We start from the raw sequence: 20,889 nt of genomic DNA, 5'->3' as shown, positions 1-20,889 counted from the left end.
CCTAGCCAATCTCCATTTCATCCTGTTTCTGAGGTGCAGTGCCTAGAAAGTAACAGGGACCTCTGAAAGCTGGACCTGAGTCTACCTGGTACAGCAGCCCAACATACACATTCCTCCCTCCAGGGACCAGCCTCCTGCCCTGGGCAGCATGAGCTCAGCTGTTTCCCAAGACAACAACTCTGGTATGCTCTGTTGCCTCCGCTCCCTGTGGACTGGCAATACGATCAGCAGGATGAAACTGTCCTGGGGACACTGAGTTGTTTTCTTCCATCTGATTTCTGCTTGCTGGACTAGCTCAGGAAGCCCAGACCCCAGGCATGTCTCCTGATAACAATGAGCATTTCATCACCATTGCAGGAAATTCAGAATTTATTCTGAACCTCCAAACATCACAGATAATATGACTAGAAAGTGCTGCTTCCAGGGTTGTCAGGTAGTAGGGCATTGCAAGGTTGAGTGTAACCTGCAGGATGGGTGAATTTTTCTCAATGTTATCAAGGAAATGCGGAGAATTCCAGGGTGCACAGGGGTGGGAGGTATTAAGAAAGACAGGTCCCGCTGGGCCAAACTCGACACTCTTGGGGCAGAAGTGAATCAAGATCTTGCTGATCCAGAGGCTAGGAATACCTACTCAGTCCACTAATATTAGCTGGAATGCCAGGGTGGACTTAAGCTCAGCTCAAGGAGAGGTATTACTGTGGCAATTTGTTGCCATAAGAGACAAGCTCAGGCCAGGCGTGGTGGCTCATGCCTGTAATCCCAGCACTTTGGGAGGCCGAGGCGGGCGGACTGCAAGGTCAGGAGTTCAAGACCAGCCTGGCCAACATGGTGAAACCCCGTCTCTACTAAAAATACAAAAATTAGCTGGGTGTGGTGGTACATGCTTGTAATCCCAGCTACTTGGGAGGCTGAGGCAGGACAATCAGTTGAACCTGGGAGGCAGAGGTTGCAGTGAGCCGAGACCATGCTATTGCACTCCAATCTGGGTGAGAGAGTAAGACTCTGTCTCAAAAAAAAGAGACAAGCTCTTGGAAGAAATGTGCCTATCAAATATGGTAAAAGTAAAGATGTCAAAGTTTTTTCTGACCAATTTTGTTTGCTTTAGATTTCAGAATGGTAGGTAAGAGCATGAAGAAAAGTCTATTGCTGAATTCTACTGAACTTGCAAGGCATGCAAGCTGAAAATAAAGCATATTACTCACCTTCTGAACACTGGTCAAGACATTTAGGAAAGAGAAATCTAGGGGAAAAAAAGGGGAAAATATTTAAAAACCATTCATCTCAGAGTTGTCACTGATTATTTCCCATACAAACAGGAGTACCACTGACAAGCAAACTGACTCACATGATGAGGCAAGTGGCAGCAGCACTGAGCACTAAGGATAGCCATGGGACTTCACAGCTTTCCGTCAAAGCTCCCCACACCAGGAGCACCACAGAAGTCCCTACATGGCCAATTCTAAGTGGAATGCTGAAGGGGGGATACTGGGGACAGGACCAGTTCTTTGGTCTATGGGAGATGATGAAAGAGCTGGTCTTTTTTGAAAGATATATGTTTTTGAGTAAAGTGGATATTTCAAGGGAAAATAAGAATTACACTCATCTAACTCTACCAGGGGCCTTTAATACCAAAGCTGCCATGCTTCTCTTTATGTACATGCTATAATCTCAATTCTCCTTTAATCTCATTCTTAACTCAAAAGGTGAATGAAAAGCAGGAAACTGACCAACTGAATTACAAATGAAGCAGGAGGTCGGGGTGAGTGATCCAAAGTGTGAGTTACTTAACAACTGTAGCACTGCAGTAGACTCCAGAGAAAAACTCATATTCTCACAGGACTTCAGAACTCCTAAAACATCATAAGGCCCGCCTCAAGGAAGAAAGTTAACACTAATGGGGATAGCTGCCTTTTATGGAGTTCCTCCTGTGGGCAAGGCACTGTGCAGGCAGTTCACAAACATGATCTTGCTCTGTCGTCCTGTCCGCTCTGTGCCTCAGGTATCTAACAGATGAAAGGCATGGGTTTAGGACGGCTAAACACACTAAGCTTGCCCAGTGTCTCACAGGCAGCTGGGAGGCAGCAGGGCTAAGGCAGGGACCCAGGTCTGTTTGGCACCACAGAGGTCCTGTGTTTTCTTCCCTGGCAATTGGGATGCTGGCTGAAGCCACTCTTCTGAATGGCTGCTGGTCTAGCTGGCAGGTATTAATGATGTTCGCAACACTGGGGGAGTTTCTCTCCTGGAATTTCCTTGGTGGCAGCAAATCTTCATCCTTTTATTTGATTTCTGGCAACAGCCAGTCACACACCATTTGAAACCAAATTTGGTAGATGAGCTGGGTGAATACCAGGTTGGGCTGTGGATCCTGTTCCCTTACCTGACTCCCTCATAGTTTCTGAAGAATTCCAAGGAGGAAAACCCATGTGCTATAAGCATGGTCAAAGGGGCTGGAACAAGGGAAGATACAGCCACACCAGAGTCTCCCAAGAATAGAACTCACTGACTTCACTGTGCTCACAGTCCACAGAAGGCTGCCACACAGTAAGCATTCTTTTACTCAAATTTTTAAAGTTTTACTTAAAAAAATTTAAACAGCCTGTAATCCTAGCACTTTTGGAGGGCGAGGTGGGCAGATCACCTGACATTGGGAGTTCGAGACCAGCCTGACCAACATGGAGAAACCCCGTCTCTACTAAAAATACAAAAAAATTAGCCGGGCATGGTGGTGCATGCCTGTAATTCCAGCTACTCGGGAGGCTGAGGCAAGAAAATCGCTTGAACCTGGGAGGCAGAGGTTGCAGTGAGCTGAGATCATGCCACTGCACTCCAACCTGGGCAACAAGAGCAAAACTCCATCTCAAAGAAAAAAAAAAAATTTAAACAATGGAGCAACTGTTCAGTTGGTGAAGGAAGTCAACTCCTTTTTTTGAAATAGCGTCTCACTGTTGCCCAGGTTGGAGTGCAGTAGCATGAACACAGCTCACTGCAGCCTCAACCTCTTGGGCTCAAGCAATCCTCCAGCCTCAGCCTCCCAAGTATCTGGGACTACAGGTGCTCACTACTACACCTCGTTAATTTATTTTTTTTGGCAGAGACGGGGTCTCACTATGCTACACAGGCTGCTCTTGAACTCCTGGGCTCAAGCATCCTCCAACCTTCCATCTTCCAAGTGTGCTGTGATTACAGGCATGAGCCACTGTGCCCTGCCTGATTTTGTTACTTAAATTCTTATATTCCATAATCATGTTCACCCAATTTTAGCCTTATTTCTATATTTAAATAGATTATATACTCAACTTCAGTCCTTATATGCCTTATTAAAAAAATTTTTTTTTTGAGACAGAGTCTTGCTTGCTCTGTCATCCAGGCTGGGGTGCAGTGGCATGATCGCAGCTCACTGCAACCTCCACCTCCCGGGTTCAAGCGATTTTCGTGCCTCAGCCTCCTGAGTAGCTGGGATTACAGGTGTGCGCTACCACTCCTGGTTAATTTTTGTATTTTTAGTAGAAATGGGATTTTGTCATGTTGGCCAGGCTGGTCTCGAACTCCTGTCCTCAAGTGATCTGCCTGCCTTGGCCTCCCAAAGTGCTGGGATTACAGGCATGAGCCACTGCACCTGGCCTTAAATTATTTTTTAACAATATTTAGTATACACATGTTGGAGCACCCATTTATTTAGCAGGTATTTCGTAAGTCCTTACTATGTACTAACTATTAAACAGAAATAGTTCTCCCTCACAAAAGCTAAGTTTGTCTTCCATAATTCCTCTCTCTTCTTTGGCTACAAGTCCAAAGGGGTCTATTGAGGACCTAGCACTCATAAAAGAACAGCATTTACTACATACAAGGTGACTAATTCCAAAAGATCTGTCTTCTTCTGGTGGGCGGAAACAAATCACTTTCAGTACACTTACACACCATATCCTGTATCTACCTGTGCTCCATGTAGCAGCTCATGGGCTCCACACATGCTGTGATGGCACCAATGGTGAAGGAGGCCTTGACATTTGAGTCTGGGTGGGTCTGCAGGGCCTGGACAACATCAATAACATCTGTGTAGCTGGGGAAGGTGAAAAAGGAATGATTAGTTCACTGACTGGCATTGCAAAGTGGAGGAAGAGGGGAATCCCGAATAGATGATTGAACAAGGATAGAAAGAAAACCAAAGGAAGAGCCTGCAATTCGGTCCCTTGGTGTCACTCCACTTCATGACATGCAGCCCCTGGAATCTACAGTGTTTCTACATTCCCAAGTTCCATTAGTCCTCATAACTGGGCAAGAGTGAGTGGAAGAACCACCCTACTCTGGAGGTAAAAGGAAGCCTGCAGGCGATGCTGGAGCTCTGAGGGTGGGACCTAGTGTCCTTAGGCCTGTTTTCTAATCAAGTTAGGAGCTCCTGCCACTTGCTTATTTTCTTTAGTAGCTCCTTTCTCTCCTTCCCACTTCGCAAAACACACAGGCAAGAGAGTGCGTCTGGACCTATCCAGGTCAGCAGACTCATCCATGTCAAATACAGCTCACACTGGTATCTCCCGCCTGGAACTCTCTCCAAACTCCAAACTCCTTGTCCTTTTCAGCAGATGGACTCTACTCTTTCAGATGCTAGGCTCAAATATTTTTTTTTTTTTTGGTCTCCTTTGACTCCATTTTTTTCTGTCTTCAAAATAAACTAGAAGAGATCACTGCTTACACCCTCAAGCTCCCACTGGGTCCAAACTGTTATAATCTCTTGCTTAGATCACCCCAACAGCCTCCCAGCTGTCGCTGCTTCTGTCCTTGCCTCTCTCTGATCTGTTTTCAACACAGATGCCAGAGAGATATGCTAAATCCAGAGTCAGATCATGTCATTTCTCTGCTCAAAACCCGCTGGTGGCTTCCATCTCACTCTGTGTGAAAGCCAAAGCCCTTACAATGTCCCAGGCAGTCCTCTATGATCTGACCCCCTACGGAGCAGCGAAGAATTTCATCTACTATCACTTCCCTCGCCCTAATCCAGCTACTTTGGTCTCCTGGCTCTTTTCTGAACATGCCAGGCATACTTCTACCTCTGCATTCTTTGCCCCCCTGCCTGGAATGTTCTTTTCCTCAGGTATCTGCATGGGTGGTTCTCTCTCCCTTCAGGTCTCTGCTTAGGCGGCATCTTACGGAGAGGCATCCTCTGACTTCATACACCCTGTGTGATCCAGCAACCCTCCCTTCTTGGCATTCCCTACCTCTTCCTCCAAGTTTCTTCAAAGCCCCAATCAGCAGCTATTTATACCCTATTTTCTCATTTATTTGTTTACTGTCTCCATAATAAGAATGTCAGGTGGTTGTTGAGTACTGTAATCTCTGCTGCCTAAAGCAGGGTAAGTGAATAAACTGGATGTTCAACCCTGAGCAGGCCCCTGGCCACTTCAAGAGGGGACCTAGCCTTTTCACCTTGTAGAGGAGAACTCTTTCCTGATTGATCCAGCCTATCACCAAAAGGTTTGTTTCTATGTAAGGAAGTCAAGCCTAACGGGCAGCTTTTCTGATCAGATGGGCCTGGTTTAGCCTGAGCCCTTTGGAAGCCAGTGGTGGTGGTATGGACAGGTACAGCCTGCTTGAGTTGTTCTTGAGTTCCTACGAACAACTCATCTGTAAAAAGGCCCTTGGCTTTATCCCCAGACTACAATACTCTACCCCACCCCAGGTTTTCCTGAGTCCTGATCAGCTGGCAGTGCTTCAGTAGAGAACAGGGTGTACTAGGTTCTAAGAGTTCCCCCAGGGGGGCCTGATAGCCCTCTGCTCACAGCCTTCTTTTTCAGGGATTCTCCCCCTGCCTGGGCATGTGTGTATGACCACACGCGGCTCCTTCCACTGAGTGCCTGGCTGGGCCTGGATGCCAGGAGAGTCCCACCCACAACATGCACTGCCAGGCCCATACAGAAGCATGCCTGGTAAGCAGGGCTGGCGTGTGCATGCTGTTCCGCATCCCTCTGTGGTGGTGTTTAATGGAGTTCATGGATTTAACTCTTACAGTTAATGTGAAACATGTGCTCACTCAGATTGTAGGCTTAAATTGCAAACATAAAACAGCCTACAGGAGACTTCAGTGTAAGCAGTAGAGACTCATTTCTTAGGGGAGCAAAGGACAACGGAAAAGGATTCACAAGCCATGCTTGAGGAGTCATTTTAATATAACAGGATTTCCCTTAGAGAGGGTGGCTGGGGAATTTCTAGGTTTTCAGAGCATTTCATTGATTTCCATTGACTTTAATGGAAAAAGGTTAGAGTAAAAAACAGGCCCCTGTCTCCTTGATGAGGCCTATGCATCTGGGCACTGCCCCAAGAGAGGAGGCCCCGGGCCATTCACTCTATCCATTAGGGGAATCCCTGTTAGAACCTCCCTCCCTCCCCAGCCCCATAATCATCCTGGGTGAGGCCTCCAGACAGAAAGAGCACCCCTTACTCAGAAGGAAGCACCATGCTCAAGTTACTAGAGTCTTTTTTTTTTTTTTTTTTTGAGACAGTCTTGCTCTGCTGCCCAGGCTGGAGTGCAGTGGCAGGGTCACAGCTCACAGCAAACTCTGCCTCCCAGGCTCAAGCGATCCTCCTGCCTCAGCCTCATGAGTAGCTGCGACCACAGGTGTGCACCACCACACCCAGCTAATTTTTTGTATTTTTGGTAGAGACAGGGTTTCATCATGTTGCTCAGGCTGCTCTCAAACTCCTGAGCTCAAGTGATTCACCCACCCTGGCCTCCCAAAGTGTTGGGATTACAGGTGTGAGCCACGGCAGCCAGGCTACAGCTTGTACCAGACCACTCAGGCTAAACTGACCCAACTGTATGATGAAGGCAAAAACTGTCTCTTCATGTTTGCTTTCTGTCAGTATTTTCTTTATTAAAAATAAAAACTAAACAAAAACCCAGCAGGACCTTAACTTTCTTTTCTCTGAAACAACAGATAATCTATTCAAGTCTCCTTCGGGCTCAGTTTTATGTTTGCAATTTAAGCCTACAATCTGAGTGTGCACAAGTTTTTACATTAATTTCAAATTTTGTTTTTAATGCAGATAATTTTAAAGAATGATTTTATAACATTCCAGAGTATAAATACAGCCCCTCAAATTCTCTAAAATTAATTTGTTAAAATTCAGATTTTTCCAGTTTTACTTATGTGTGTGTGTGTGTGTGTGTGTGTGTGTGTGTGTGTGTATTAAGTTCTATTCAATTTTACCACCTGTGTAGGTTCTTATATCCATCACCATGGTCAGGATACTAAACAGTTCCAACACACAAGGATCCCTCGTGTTGCCCTTTTATAAACATGCCCACCTCCCTCCTGCCCTCCACTCCCATTCTGACCTCTGTCAATCAGTAATCTGTCCTCCATTTCTAAAACTTTGTCATTTTAAAATATATAAATTCAATTTTTAAAACAACAACTAACAGCTCCACTTGATGTCAAAGTTCAATTCTATTGCCCCACTGCTTCACTAAATTGAGTGGCATCAGGCCACTCTAGGGGCTAAAGAAATCTCTGTCCTATATTAACACGTTTCCCCAAATAATGCTATAAATGAAAATAAAGCCAAGCCAGGCATGGTGGCTCATGCCCATACTCCCACCACTTTGGGAGGCTGAGGTGGGAAGATTGCTTGAGCTCAGGAGTTTGAGACCAGCCTGGGCAACATAGGGAGACCCATCTCTAAAAACAAAGGCCAGGAACTGGGTGCGGTGGCTCACACCTGTAATCCCAGCACTCTGGGAGGCCAAGGCAGGCAGATCACTTGAGGTCAGGAGTTCAAGACCAGCCTAACAAAGATGGTAAAACCCCATCTCTACTAAAAATACAAAAATTAGCCAGGCGTGGTGGTGGGCACCTGTAATCCCAGCTACTTGGGAGGCTGAGGCACGAGAATTGCTTGAACCCGGGAGGCGGAGGTTGCAGTGAGCCGAGATTGCACCATTGCACTCCAGCCTGGATGACAGAGTGAGACTCCGTCTCATTAAAAAAAAAAAAAAAAAAAGGCCAGGAGCGGTGGCTCATGCCTGTAATTGCAGCACTTTGGGAGGCTGAGGTGGGTGGATCACCTGAGGTCAGGAGTTCGAGACCAGCCTGGCCAACATAGTGAAATCTGATCTCTACTAAAAAATACAAAAATTAGTCGGGTGTGGTGGCATGTGCCTGTAATCCCAGCTACTTGGGAGGCTGAAGTGGGAGTACTGCTTGAACTCGGGAGGTGGAGGTTGCAGTGAGCTGAGATTGCACCACTGCACTCCAGCCTGGGCAACAGAGCAAGACTCCGTTTCAAAAAAAAAAAAAAAAAAAAAAGAAAAAGAAAAAAAGAAAGAAAATAAAGCCATATTCAAGGAATACAATTCTTAACATGAGAAGCATCTGGGATCTCCCATCACCAACAACCTAAATAATGGGCATGAAGGCCCAGCCCCAAGATGATGGACATGCTATAAAGGAGGGTGCTACATGGGCCCAGCTGGTAAGAACAGCGTCTTAGTGAAGAGCCACGGCATTTAGCTAGTATTCTGACTGGAGTCCTCCAGGAAATTGACTAGAGGTCCCCATATCCTGGGGCTGTGACAGGGCAAAGGCTGGGTTTGCAGTATAAGAGTGGGCTGGTCACACTGTCACTGTAGTCCAGAAGCAGCCAGAAAAGCTGACACTTTTGCATAATTGTAAAGTCAGAGACAAAAAATCAGTGATGCTCTCCGAAGTGATGGAAGATGGAAATGACCTCAACTGCACACTGTCCAGCTGCTGAATTCATCTCCAGGTCCACACCCTCAGTGACTCTCAACTGGTGGGGGCAGGAGGTAAAGGAGGTGGGCCAACCCATTCCTTTGACCAGCAGAAACAATGGAAAACCAGAAGAAAACAAGTGGTTTCAAGCCCAGACTCTTCCTCTGTTTTCTAGGACCTCGCCCACAAGCAGGACAAAAGGGCTGACAGAAGGGAAGCTGGAGGCAAGGTGTGAGAACAAGGCTCGGAAGGGAAAGATGGCCTGCTGGGGTACACTGCCCCACCTGCCTCCTTCCTCAGTACCACTCTCCCAGCTTTCCTCCAATTCCCATCATCACAGCCAGGACACCAAAAGGGGCTTTGGATTGGGACCCATTCTTTACTGGAAACAACTAGCCAATTGCAAACACTAACATAGCACAAAAGCACTTTGTAAGAACTACCAAAAGCTTCATTACCACCAACCATAACGACATTAGTGAAAAGCATGGCTCCTGTTTTCCTGACTGCGCGTTCCCCTCTGGGCCTGGGGTGGTGATGGGTCTGTGAGGGGCTCCTCCCTGAAAGGCCTTAAAACAGGTCAAAAGAACCTCCTTTCAGCCAGGGTCCCCTGGAGCAGTGGTACAAGCTCTGTCAAACCTGCCCTCCCGTGTTGCACACTCAAAATAATCATGCTTACAGAGACTTTATGAGCTAGTCAGCCTATAATCATAGTTCTGCACACAGCCATGAAAGAGGAGCTTCTTACCCAATATGAATATTCTCGCTCCTCACTGAAGGTCCCAGGAAACTCTCCTGGGCCACAATCCAGGGCATGGTGAGGCTGGAGACTGCAGAGTATGAGGGTCATCTCTGCAATTCCACAAGAGGGAGGACTGAAACAGATGAAGCTCCCTTATTTAGATGATGAATGAAGACTTAGGGACCACTACTGCTGCAAAAATTACCAATGAATCTTGCCAGGTTCCCTAATTCCCCACCTTGTGGGGATATGACGATGTTAAATCCAAACTTAAAACTTGTGTGCAAGCTATACTAGCCTATAGGCCATAGGATGGCAATAGGGTCATTGCTTGCTTAAGGCTTCTCTGTAGTGCAGACACTGCTCATGCATGTAGAGTCTGTTCTGTGCTCCAGGTTTGTTACACATAAAATAAGAGTAATGGCAAGGTCATCACCCTGATTCGACTGTTTCCAGGAGACTTCCAATGCTCACCCTTGTAACACCACCAGCAGTCTGGTCTTCTTGCGGATGTAGGCTGACTGGCGGGCAGAGCGGTTCTGCTGGGCCTCTAGGGCATTGGAAAGGTATCTCTGGAAGTGTGCAGCATGAAAACATTCAGAGCTGTCCATGATTTGGCGATATACCATCCATCTGGAAAGGTAAAAGGTAACCTCAGCATGGGGGCCACCTGATGGCCTAGCCCCATAGGTTCAGCCATGGATTCAAATGTGACCATGACTCCTAAAGCTATTCTGCCCAGTGAATCCATTCAGGAGAAAGCCATCTTGGCCTCACAGAAAGAAGGCAGAGGGCACTGGATGGGTTGGAAGCCCGGTATCCTGAAACCACTGTCACTGGGGCTTTTGATAGGAAACCCCTTGCCATAGGGAAAATGGTCAGGTAAGCACTTGACCAACAGACGTCGGAGGTAAGAAAGACTCCTTCTGACCAGGCAGTCACTTTCTGAAGGACCATGCAAAAGATGGCTTCAGCTAGTCTCTTGCTAAGAATCAGAAATGGGCAGGGTTGGCTGGGCATTGTGGCTCACGCCTGTAATCCCAGCACTTTGGGAGGCCGAGGTGGGCAGATCACCTAAAGTCGGGAGTTCAAGACCAGCCTGACCAACATAGAGAAATCCCATCTCTACTAAAAATACAAAATTAATAGGGCTTGGTGGCGCATGCCTGTAATCCCAGCTACTTGGGGGGCTGAGGCAGGAGAATCGCTTGACCCCAGGAGGCAGAGGTTGCAGTGAGCTGAGATCGCACCACTGCACTCCAGCCTGGGCAACAAGAGTGAAACTCCATCTCAAAAATAAAAATAAATGGGCAGGGTGAATAATTCAGAATCTTTACAGAACAAAACACTAGACACGAGCAACTGGTTAGACATTTAGTACTCAATAAATGAGGTCCTGTATTTCCCAAGCATCGCTCTGTAATTTGCCTCCCCATTCTCTACAATATCCCATCCTAAACTGCCGACTCTCTAGGCAATTTCAGGCTTCCAAATTTCTTTACGGCCTCCTGCAGGATGCCTTACTTTGGGGTAGACTGACTGGATATTAAACGCCTGGTTCAATCAGCAAGGGTTGTTTAGTAATCTGACAGCCAGGTGGAAGTGAAGGATGAATGATTTTCCTGATTTCACCTGGGCCAACCTGTTCCAGCTGCATCTGAACTCAGGCAGTCTCCTTGTGCTCATGGGAGGATCATGACATCCACCAGGCCTAAGTTTTATAACCATCATGACCCTGAATTTCCCTGCTGACCAGATGCACTCCCAGGCCTCTGCACTTGCTTGACCTGCTGCTATGATGCTCTCCCCTAGATAGCTACATGGTTTATTCCTTAAAGTCTTTGCTCAAATATCACCTCCTTAGTGAAGTTTTCCCAGACCATCCAATTTAAAATTGGAATCTAAGCTGGGCGCACAGTAGTGTGTGCCTGTATCTCAGCTACTTTGTAGAATGAGGTGAGAGGATCACTTGAGCTCAGGAGTTTGAGACCAGCCTAGACAACATAGCAAAACCCCATCTCTAAAAAATTTTTTAAAAATTAGTGCAGCACACCAACATGGCACATGTATACATTTGTAACAAACCTGCACGTTGTGCACATGTACTCTAAAACTTAAAAGTATAATTAAAAAAAAAATTAGTTGGGTGTGATGGTGCACACCTGTAGCCCTGCCTACTTGGGAGGGTCAGGTGGGAGGATAATTTGAACCCAGGAGTTTGAGGCTACAGTGAACTATGATCGTGCCACTGTACCCGAGTTTGGGTGACAGAGAGAGACCCCATCTCTAAAAACAAACAGAAAACTGAAACCCCACTCCCAGACCTGCACTTCCTATAACCTTCCCTGCTTTATTTTCTGTTTTTTTGTTTTGTTTTTTTAATCAGGGTCTCACTCTGTTGCCCAGGCTGGGATGCAGTGGCGCAATCTCAGCTCACTGTAGCCTCGCCCTCCTAGGTTCAAGTGATCCTCCCACCTCAGCCTCCCGAGTAGCTGGGACTATAGATGCATGCCACCACATTCGGCTAATTTTTGTATTTTTGTAGGTTTTGCCATGTTGCCAAGCCTGGTCTCAAATTCCTGGTCTCAGGCGATCCACCCACTTTTACCTCACAAAGTGCTGGGATTACAGGTGTGAGCCACTGCACCCGGCCCCTTCTCTGCTTTATTTTCTCCATAGAACTTTTCACTAGTTAATATACTTTTCCTTATCTGTTTGTCTTCCCAAACTAGAATGTAAGCTCCATAAGTGCAGAGATTTTCGTGTCTGTTTGTTCATCGATGTATTCTCTCATACTCAGAAGGATGCCTGGCATACAGGAAGTGCTCAGTAGGGCATATTAAATGAATGGCTGACTACCGTGCTGATACCAGTCCCACCAACGCCAGTACATGTCTAAGGTTTTCCAGTGCCTAGGCAGGCCCAAGTTAGAATCCCTTTCCCCAAAGCAAAGGCAGCAGCCATACTAACCTGCCATATTCCTTATGCAGAGTGACCAGAAAAGCACAGAGCTCGCTAGCGTGACAGCCTGGGAGGCCGGTTACAATGCTGATAATTACCTACATGAAGAAAAAGTCATGGGTTTGCAATTCAACTGCATTGCATTGTGTAAGAAGAGGTTGAGAACCGACTTCTGGTGCCAAGCATTGTGGGTGTGAACCTCAGTATGACCTCTCACTAACTCTGTGACCTTAGGCCAATGACAGAACCTACATTGTAAAGTGGATGTGAGGATTAACTGGGTTAACATAAGCAAAGTGTTTAGAACAGTGCTTGCCATGTAGCAAATACCATATAAAATGTAGTGTTACTAGTTTAATTTTTACTAGAGTAGTAACACTAATTAGAGCAGATTGTGAATAGATTAGTTAAAATACAATGCATTAAAGGACCTACCTGCTTGAGACCACAGATCTCTTCTGTAAAACAGACATTCAGGGATATTGTGACTTTTTTCCCCAGTAGTAACATTTCTTAGGAAAACACTGGGCAGAAAGGAGGTCTGGGACAAAAATGCCCCAGGATACACTGGTGTAGTAAACTAGGGCAGAAGACAGGAGAGTGGTGCTGGGGATGCTTCTGCCTGGTTGCCTGTGCCCTCCAAGTCACACGGTCAGGGCTTAGTCTTTTTTTTTTTTTTTTTTGAGATGGAATCTCACTCTGTCGCCCAGGCTGAAGTGCTGTGGTGTGATCTCAGCTCACTACAACCTCCGTCTCCTGGGTTCAAGAGATTCTCCTGCCTCAGCCTCCCAAGTAGCCGGGATTACAGGCATGTGCCACCATACCCGGCTAATTTTTTTATTTTTAGTAGACACGGGGTTTCACCATGTTGGCCAGGCTGGTCTCGAACTCCTGACCTCGGGTGATCCACCCGCCTTGGCCTCCCAAAGTGCTGGAATTATAGGCGTGAGCCACTGCACCTGGCCGACCAGGGCTAAGTCTTACTCACTGTGTGTGTGAAGCACTTGTGATTGTGGAAGAGAAGAGGGGCCAGGCTGAACTGTCCTAACCTTATTATACACCCACAGGAAAATAGGTCCCCTTTCAGGTAGATATTCCAAAGCAACTTAATAAATTCACTGAAAAAGGAGGCATCAGGCAGGTGAGGACAGGAACCATGTCATCACCGAGGGAGGTCTATGTAAATGACTTGGCATGGCAAGTGCCTCTGTAAGTTTTTTTTTTTTTTTTTTGAGACGGAGTCTCGCTCTGTCGCCAGGCTAGAGTGTAGTGGTGCAATCTCGGCTCACTGCAACCTCTGCCTCCCAGGTTCAAGTGATTCTCCTGCCTCAGCCTCCCGAGTAGTTGGGACTACAGGTGCCCACCACCACGCCTGGCTAATTTTTTGTATTTTTAGTAGAGACGGGGTTTCACCATGTTGGCCAGGATGGTCTCGATCTCTTGACCTTGTGATCCACCTGCCTCAGCCTCCCAAAGTGCTGGGATTACAGGCATGAGCCACCAGCCCAGCCTGTCAAGTTTTATTTCACAGTACACAAGACTCACTGGGACAGGCCCAGTCACAAATAACTTATGCTAAAGCTAAGCCTGGAAGCACTCATCACTTGAGCTGCCCACATCAGCACAGAGAAGACGGCCGTAAATCCCTCTTCTTTTGTAGGACCCAGAAGTTGTCTCTTGTTCCCTCTGACCAGGGCCTCTACACCGTACCCCTTTCTATCCCTCAGGCAGTACTCCATGTTTATCCTCCTCCCATCCAGCCTTCCCTGTCTTCGTTCCTATTTCTCAGTGCCCAGATCTCAGCCCCTCAAATCACAGCGTATGTACATACAGCCAGACATGTTTTTACTTTAAGGCCAATCCAAGAGCACCTTTTTTTTTTTTTTTTTTTGAGATGGAGTCTCGCTCCATTGCCCAGGCTGGAGTACAGTGGTGCGATCTTGGCTTACTACAACCTCCGCCTCCTGGGTTCACGCAATTCTCCTGTCTCAGCCTCCTGAGTAGCTGGGACTACAGGCACCTGCCACCAATGCCTGGCTAATTTTTGTATTTTTAGTAGAGGTGCGGTTTCACCTTGTTGGTCAGGCTGGTCTCGAACTCCTGACCTCAGGTGATTCACCTACCTCGACCTCCCAAAGTGCTGGGATTACAGGCATGAGCCATCCCGCCCGGGCGAGCACCTTTTAATAAAATATAACAAACAAGTAGGTACGCTTTACAAACAGAGGCTTTACACTCTTGCCTAAGGGAAAAAATGATGTTTCTCATTGCTTAGTGCTTTTATTTCCTTTTGCAGCTGAGTATCTTCTAGACTTGCATGGAAATAAATATCCTCTTTGAGCCTATTAAGACTTATGGTTCTGGGCTGGGCGCGGTGGCTCATGTCTGTAAACCCAGCACTTTGGGAGGCCGAGGAGGGCGGATCACTTGAAGTCAGGAGATCAAGACCAGCCTGGCAACATGGTGAAACTCTGCCTTTACTAAAAATACAAAAATTAGCTGGGCTTGGTGGCACATGCCTGTAATCCCAGCTACTCGGGAGGCTGAGGCTGGAGAATCACTTGAACCTGGGAGGCAGAGGTTGCAGTGAGCCGAGATCGGGCCCCTGCACCCTAGCCTGGGCAACAGAGCGAGACTCCATTTCAAAAAAGAAAAAAAAAAAAAAAGCCAGGCATGGTGGCTCACGCCTGTAATCCCAGCACTTTGGGAGGCTGAGGCAGGTGGATAACCTGAGGTCAGGAGTTTGAACCAGGCCAGGAGCTTGAGACCATCCTGGCCAACATGGTGAAACCACATCTCTATTAAAAATACAAAAAATTAACAGGGCGTGGTGGCAGGTACCTGAAATTCCAGCTACTTGAGAAGCTGATGCAGGAGAATTGCTTAAATCCAGGAGGCGGAGGTTGCAGTGAACCAAGATCGTGCCATTGCACTTCAGCCTAGGCAACAGAGCAAGACTCAAAAAAAAAAAAAGACCATCCTGGCTAACACGGTGAAACTCCATCTCTACTAAAAATACAAAAAATTAGCCGGGCGTGGCGGCGCATGCCTGTAATCCCAGCTACTCGGGATGCTGAGGCAGGAGAATCCCTTCAACCTGGGAGGCGGATGTTGCAGTGAGCCAAGATCACACCACTGCACTCCAGCCTGGGCAACAGAGAGAGACTCTGTCTCAAAAAAAAAAAAAGAGAGACTTATGGTTCTGAAGGAACGGTGGGAGGGGGTCAAGAGGAGGGAAGTGTGAGGCAGCAGCAGATTAAAATCCACTCTGGAGGCCGGGCACAGTGGCTCACACCTGTAATCCCAGCACTTTGGGAGGCTGGGGTGGGCGCATCACCTGAGGTCAGGAGTTTGAGACCAGCCTGGTCAACATGGTGAAACCCTGTCTCTACTAAAAATACAAAAATTAGCCAGGCGTGGTGGTGCATGCCTGTAATCCCAGCTACTCAGGAGGCTGAGGCGGGAGAATCACTTGAGCCCAGGAGGCGGAGGTTGCAGTGAGCCGAGATCACACCAGTGCACTCCAGCCTGGGTGACCAAAAAAAAAAAATCCACCTGGGGAAGATAGTGTTTATAAAGTATCACTTTAGCCTGCTGATTCCGGCAAGGCCTGAATAACATGGGTGCCCTTCCCTGTATCAAGTGCAATGTGTCAACCACTGCCAGGTAAGTTCCTGTCACAATCAGGAAGAGCTGATGGCATGAAAGCACTGAGTAGGAGTTTAAATGTTCTTGAGAGGCCAGGGAAGGGCATTGCAAGATGTTAGGGTTTTGTCACTGTCATGAGGCTTGTCTGGGGTTAATGTAGACACCTGACACAGTCATTGCATACAGCAGGTTGCATGTGTATCATTACATTTCATGATCCAAGGAAGTGGAGAGTCCTGTAACAGGGACTCCATCTGAGTTCTTTTTGTTAACTGACACAAAAGATTCAGGGGCAGGCTCTCAAGATCATCTTCCTGTGAATTCCCAGCATATTTGGTGAGCTCCTCTACCTTGTCATTTTCTATTCTGTGAGTAGGGTTGATTTCAGCTTGCTGCAGCAGGACAGGAAGATGGGTCCGCGTCACAGGCTCCTGGCTAATGCTGCTGATGGTGAAATGCTGGAGAAACCTAAAAACACAAAGACAATGCTATTATGTTACCATCCTAGCCTTTCCTGAAGGTGCCTACTCACATGAAAAAGTTTTTACTCAAATTGCTGAAAAATAAACCTTGGAGAGATTCTCTCTAGAGAATAAAATTGTGTACAGTGTGTTACTGCGACATTTTACAGTGATCTCTAAGAAACTACAAGAAAAAAGGAGCTTAAAAGGACCAACATTGAGGTTTCTGACATTTCAAAAGCCAGAATATTAAACATCTATAAACAGAACCAGAGCTTACCAGTCCAGCTCTGGGAGTTTGGCTGAGAGTAACTTTAGGGAACTCCGTTTCTCCCCAGCAGGCTGGCTCAGGGCACTGAAGAGCTTCTGTGCACTGGAGTGCCTGGAATAACAAAAGCTCACAGATTAGAAGTCCATCTTCCTTCAGCACATACACTTTACACAACTGGTTCTGATGCTTTCAAGCCAGAGTCCAGTGACAGAGTCAACTCTTCCAAAACACACATCTCAGACTTAAACAAAATGAGGTGTTAGTGCATGATGACAGGTACGTCCACATAGAAAGGTTGGCCTGAAATCCCTTGATAATACCATGAGTTTCTGATTTTCGGTGGTTTCACCTCTCCTTTTTTTTTTTTTTTTTTTTTTGAGATGGAGTCTTGCTCTGTCGCCCAGGCTGGAGTGCAGTGGCGTGATCTCAGCTCACTGCAAGCTCCACCTCCCGGGTTCATGCCATTCTCCTGCCTTAGCCTCCCGAGTAGGTGGGACTACAGGTGCCTGCCACCACGCCCGGCTAATTTTATATTTGTATTTTTAGTAAAGACGGGGTTTCACCGTGTTAGCCAGGATGGTCTCGATCTCCTGACCTCGTGATCCACCCATCTCGGCCTCCCAAAGTGCTGGGATTACAGGCATGAGCCACCGCACCCAGCCCCCCACTTTTTTTTTTTTTGAGACAGAGTCTGGCTCTGTCACCCAGGCTGGAATGCAGTGGCACGATCTCGGCTCATTGCAACCTCTGCCTCCCATGTTCCAGAGATTCTCCAGCCTCAGCCTCCTGAGTAGCTGGGATTACAGACGCGTATCATCATGCCTGGATAGTTTTTGTATTTTTAGAAGAGATGAGGTTTCACCTTGTTGGCCAGGCTGGTCTTGAACTCCTGACCTCAGGTGATCCACCACCTCGGCCTCCCAAAGTGCTGGGATTACATGCATGAACCACTGCGCCCGACCTTTTTTTTTTTTTTTTTAAGAAGCCCGAACAGATTTTCTTGCTGTACTTATGTTGAATTCTCCATCTACAATGAGCAGTCATGAAGATGGTCTTCTTCAGGGCAACATGGTCACAGGACTGGGGCAATTCAGGGGACTGAGAGGGAGCGTGAGGATGGGAGGTGGGGCTACCTCTTGCTGTTTCACATTAGAGACAAACTGTAACACAGTCCATGGGCCTGCAATCGTTCCCTTTTATCATCTGGCATAACACTTGATGTAGTTGTCCACTTTATTCTGGAAGTCCTCCTTGTCCTGCAAATGATGTTCTGCAGCTTCAATATTCAGTGGATCATCAAAATTCAAAAGATCAGTAAACAAAGAGTTTAATCCCCAAACGACATCCTTTAATGTTCTCATGGGAGCCCAGCCAGTGCCGTCAATTGAATGTTCTCTCAGTAAACTCAGACATACTTCCGCTGTCTCTGTGATGTTGGGGTGCCAGATCTTGGTCAGGCATTTCACTTTGGGAGGCATCATGTTGTACACATGGGGAACTTCGGTTTCAAACTGAAATTTTCCACCCTGGTAGTAACCCTCATCTGGTGTTACTGTTAGCTGAAAACAGTGAAACTTGTTTGGATCAGGAAAATGCACTTTACATGTACAAGGTAAATTAGCTTCAAGTTCTGCAACCTCTGTAGTCCCAACTGCTAAGTGGGAGGATCATCTGAGCCTAGGAGGTCAAGGCTGCAGTGAGCCAGGACCGCACCACTGCACTCTACCCTGGTTGACAGAGTAAGACCCTGGGCCCCCCCGAGACAGGTGAGAAGGGCCCGGCGCCCAACACCATGCCTGGCCCGGGTCAGGGCTATGAGACGCGGCCCCTCACAGTCACACTGGCTCCTGGTAGTGGGGACCTTTTTCATTTTTTTTTTTTTTTTTGAGAAAGAGTCTTGTTCCATCACTCAGGCTGAAGTGCAGTGGCATGGTCATGGCTCACTGCAACCTTGAACTCCTGGGCTCAAGTAACCCTTCCACCCCGGCCTCCTGACTAGCTGAGACTACAGGCATGTGCCACCATACCCAGCTAATTTTTTATTTTTTGTAGGGACGGCGTCTCACTATGTTGCCCAGGCAGGCTAGTCTCTAATTCTTGTGCTCAATTCATCCTCCTGCCTCAGCCTCCCAAAGTGTTGGGATTACAAGTGTGAGGCACTGCACATGGCCCTCTCTTGCCTTCTATTCCCCCAAGGGCACCGGCTACCTGCAAGTTGGCAGCATTGAAATGTCTGTGTTGACCCTTTCAGAAGCCAAGACCCCTGTGTTACATAATGCGAGGCATCCTGCAGAGAGAGCACACCCACAAAGCCTAGGGAAGCAAGCACAAATACTGAAGCAGCCACTTACAATCTCTTTTGTTCCACAGATAATCCATCTTCCTGGATCACTTTTAAAGAGAGCCCTGAGTTATCCTGCTGTTGCCAGAGGGAGAAGACCTAAACAAAACAGAATTTGAGCAAAGAACACTTTAAACCCAACAACAGGATATGGAACCCACATGGGGATTTGATGGTTGTTGAAAATCTAGACTGTCACTGCAGAGAAAATGACTATAACAAACAAGTTTGCTTCAAAAATAGAGGCCTGAAGCAATTTTGTTCTGTATTTTTAAAAACCAGAATGTCTTTCTGGGTTACTCCCCCAGGGATTCTGCTCCTTGAGAGGTCAGGAAGTAAGGAGAAAGGGGTCGAGTAACACTGTCCTCGCAGCAGAGGCATGTTCTCCTCTAGGGAGACAGAAAGGAGTGGTTCAAGTAACTCCTGCCAAGAGGCAGAGGGATGGCTGAAGAGAACCTAAAGGGCCGTCTTTACTTTCCCAGATTGAAAGGACAAGCACAAGGAGGTAAAAAGGTCCAGCGAAGTTGGGAGACACAGACTGGGCTGAGAAGCTGTTCTATAGCCAAGGTCAACTCTTGCATCCTCTATGGTCTCCGAATCTGACCTGAGGGAGGAACACTGTCCCCTCACAAGCTGCTGTAATCACACATTTCCAAGAATTCCCACTAGTCATGAGGCTGGCCATCAGTTTGGCTTTGGCTATTGCTTAGTCTCTAAGTGGGTCGTATCATTCTTGTAAGCTCCCTCATCTATGCCATCTGTGCTGAGCACCTATAATGTGCAGCCTACCAGGTGGTACCATTCGCAAGGGCAGGGACTGACCCATGGGGAAGGAGAGTATAGGGTGGCAAAGAGAACACTAATTCAGTAGGTAGGGCCCAACAATTCAATCAAGTAGCTAAATAAGAGATAACTCTAATTAGGATTTAAAGGACAAAGTAGATTTTTCTTAAAGGCTAAAAACCCTCTTGTTCAGTTTCTTTAGGCTCTCACCTCTCATTGCCAACAGCACCACTCCACAACTTGAAGGGATTAGAAGCAGTCACCCCACACCAGCCAGCCCTCCTAACTCCCTCTCATCACTTCACTGTTAGCCCCAAGATGATGCCTTACCATTTAAATTGCTAGGGGGAAAAAAAAGTAGTAGTAGTTTTGCTGAATAATGACTGATGTTACCTCTGAGTAAAATGCTTGGTATATCTTCGATTTGGGAAAAAGGGCAATCATCAGAAAATTGCTTGATCCATGGAAATGAACTGGGAGGTGAGGAAGCAATGAGCTTTTGAAGTCTATGAGAACAGCAGCAACAGTACTGGTGGAATCCTAAAGCGAAAAGGAGGGAGCATCAGCAAGAAGAGCATCTGCACAATTACAGCACTCACAACTACTGCCAGAACACACAGGATCAATTTCAGTACAATTATTGTCACATTATGTAGTTCACTGGGGTTCAGTATAGATGTGCTTTACTTACAGGAGATATAGGAAATAAAAGGATTTTTTTTTTTTGAGACAGGGTCTTGCTCTGTTACCCAGGCTAGAGTGTGATGGCTCACTGCAGCCTTGAACTCCCGGGCTCAAGTGATCCTTCTACCTCAGCCCTTCAAGTAGCTGAGACTACAGACACATGCCACTATGCCTGGCTAATTTTTTTAAACTTTCTGTAGAGACAGGGGCTCTCTATGTTGCCCAGGCTGGTCTCAAACTCCTAGTCTCAAGTGATCCTCCCACCTTGGCCT

At 47.0% G+C, this 20,889-nt stretch overlaps 1 protein-coding gene across 7 annotated transcripts in view; it reads right to left on the bottom strand.

Moving 5' to 3' along the window:
• Positions 1-20,889, bottom strand: part of DNAAF9 (dynein axonemal assembly factor 9) — a 159,713-nt gene that overhangs the window by 30,080 nt on the left and 108,744 nt on the right. For all 7 annotated transcript variants that reach the window (XM_024238872.3, XM_054542069.2, XM_063720724.1 and 4 more), the window contains 8 exons: positions 20,327-20,473; positions 19,161-19,249; positions 16,819-16,920; positions 16,428-16,545; positions 12,439-12,527; positions 9,943-10,101; positions 3,935-4,060; positions 1,203-1,240 (listed from right to left, as the gene is read on the bottom strand). In XM_024238872.3, coding sequence (XP_024094640.2) covers positions 1,203-1,240; positions 3,935-4,060; positions 9,943-10,101; positions 12,439-12,527; positions 16,428-16,545; positions 16,819-16,920; positions 19,161-19,249; positions 20,327-20,473 — 868 coding nt within the window. The remainder of the gene's footprint in view (positions 1-1,202; positions 1,241-3,934; positions 4,061-9,942; positions 10,102-12,438; positions 12,528-16,427; positions 16,546-16,818; positions 16,921-19,160; positions 19,250-20,326; positions 20,474-20,889) is intronic.

This window comes from Pongo abelii, chromosome 21, assembly GCF_028885655.2.
Source record: "Pongo abelii isolate AG06213 chromosome 21, NHGRI_mPonAbe1-v2.0_pri, whole genome shotgun sequence".
In the NCBI taxonomy this organism is placed as follows: domain Eukaryota; kingdom Metazoa; phylum Chordata; class Mammalia; order Primates; family Hominidae; genus Pongo; species Pongo abelii.
The sequence above is the reverse complement of the archived record's forward strand: the minus strand, read 5'-3'. Positions and strand labels throughout refer to the sequence as shown.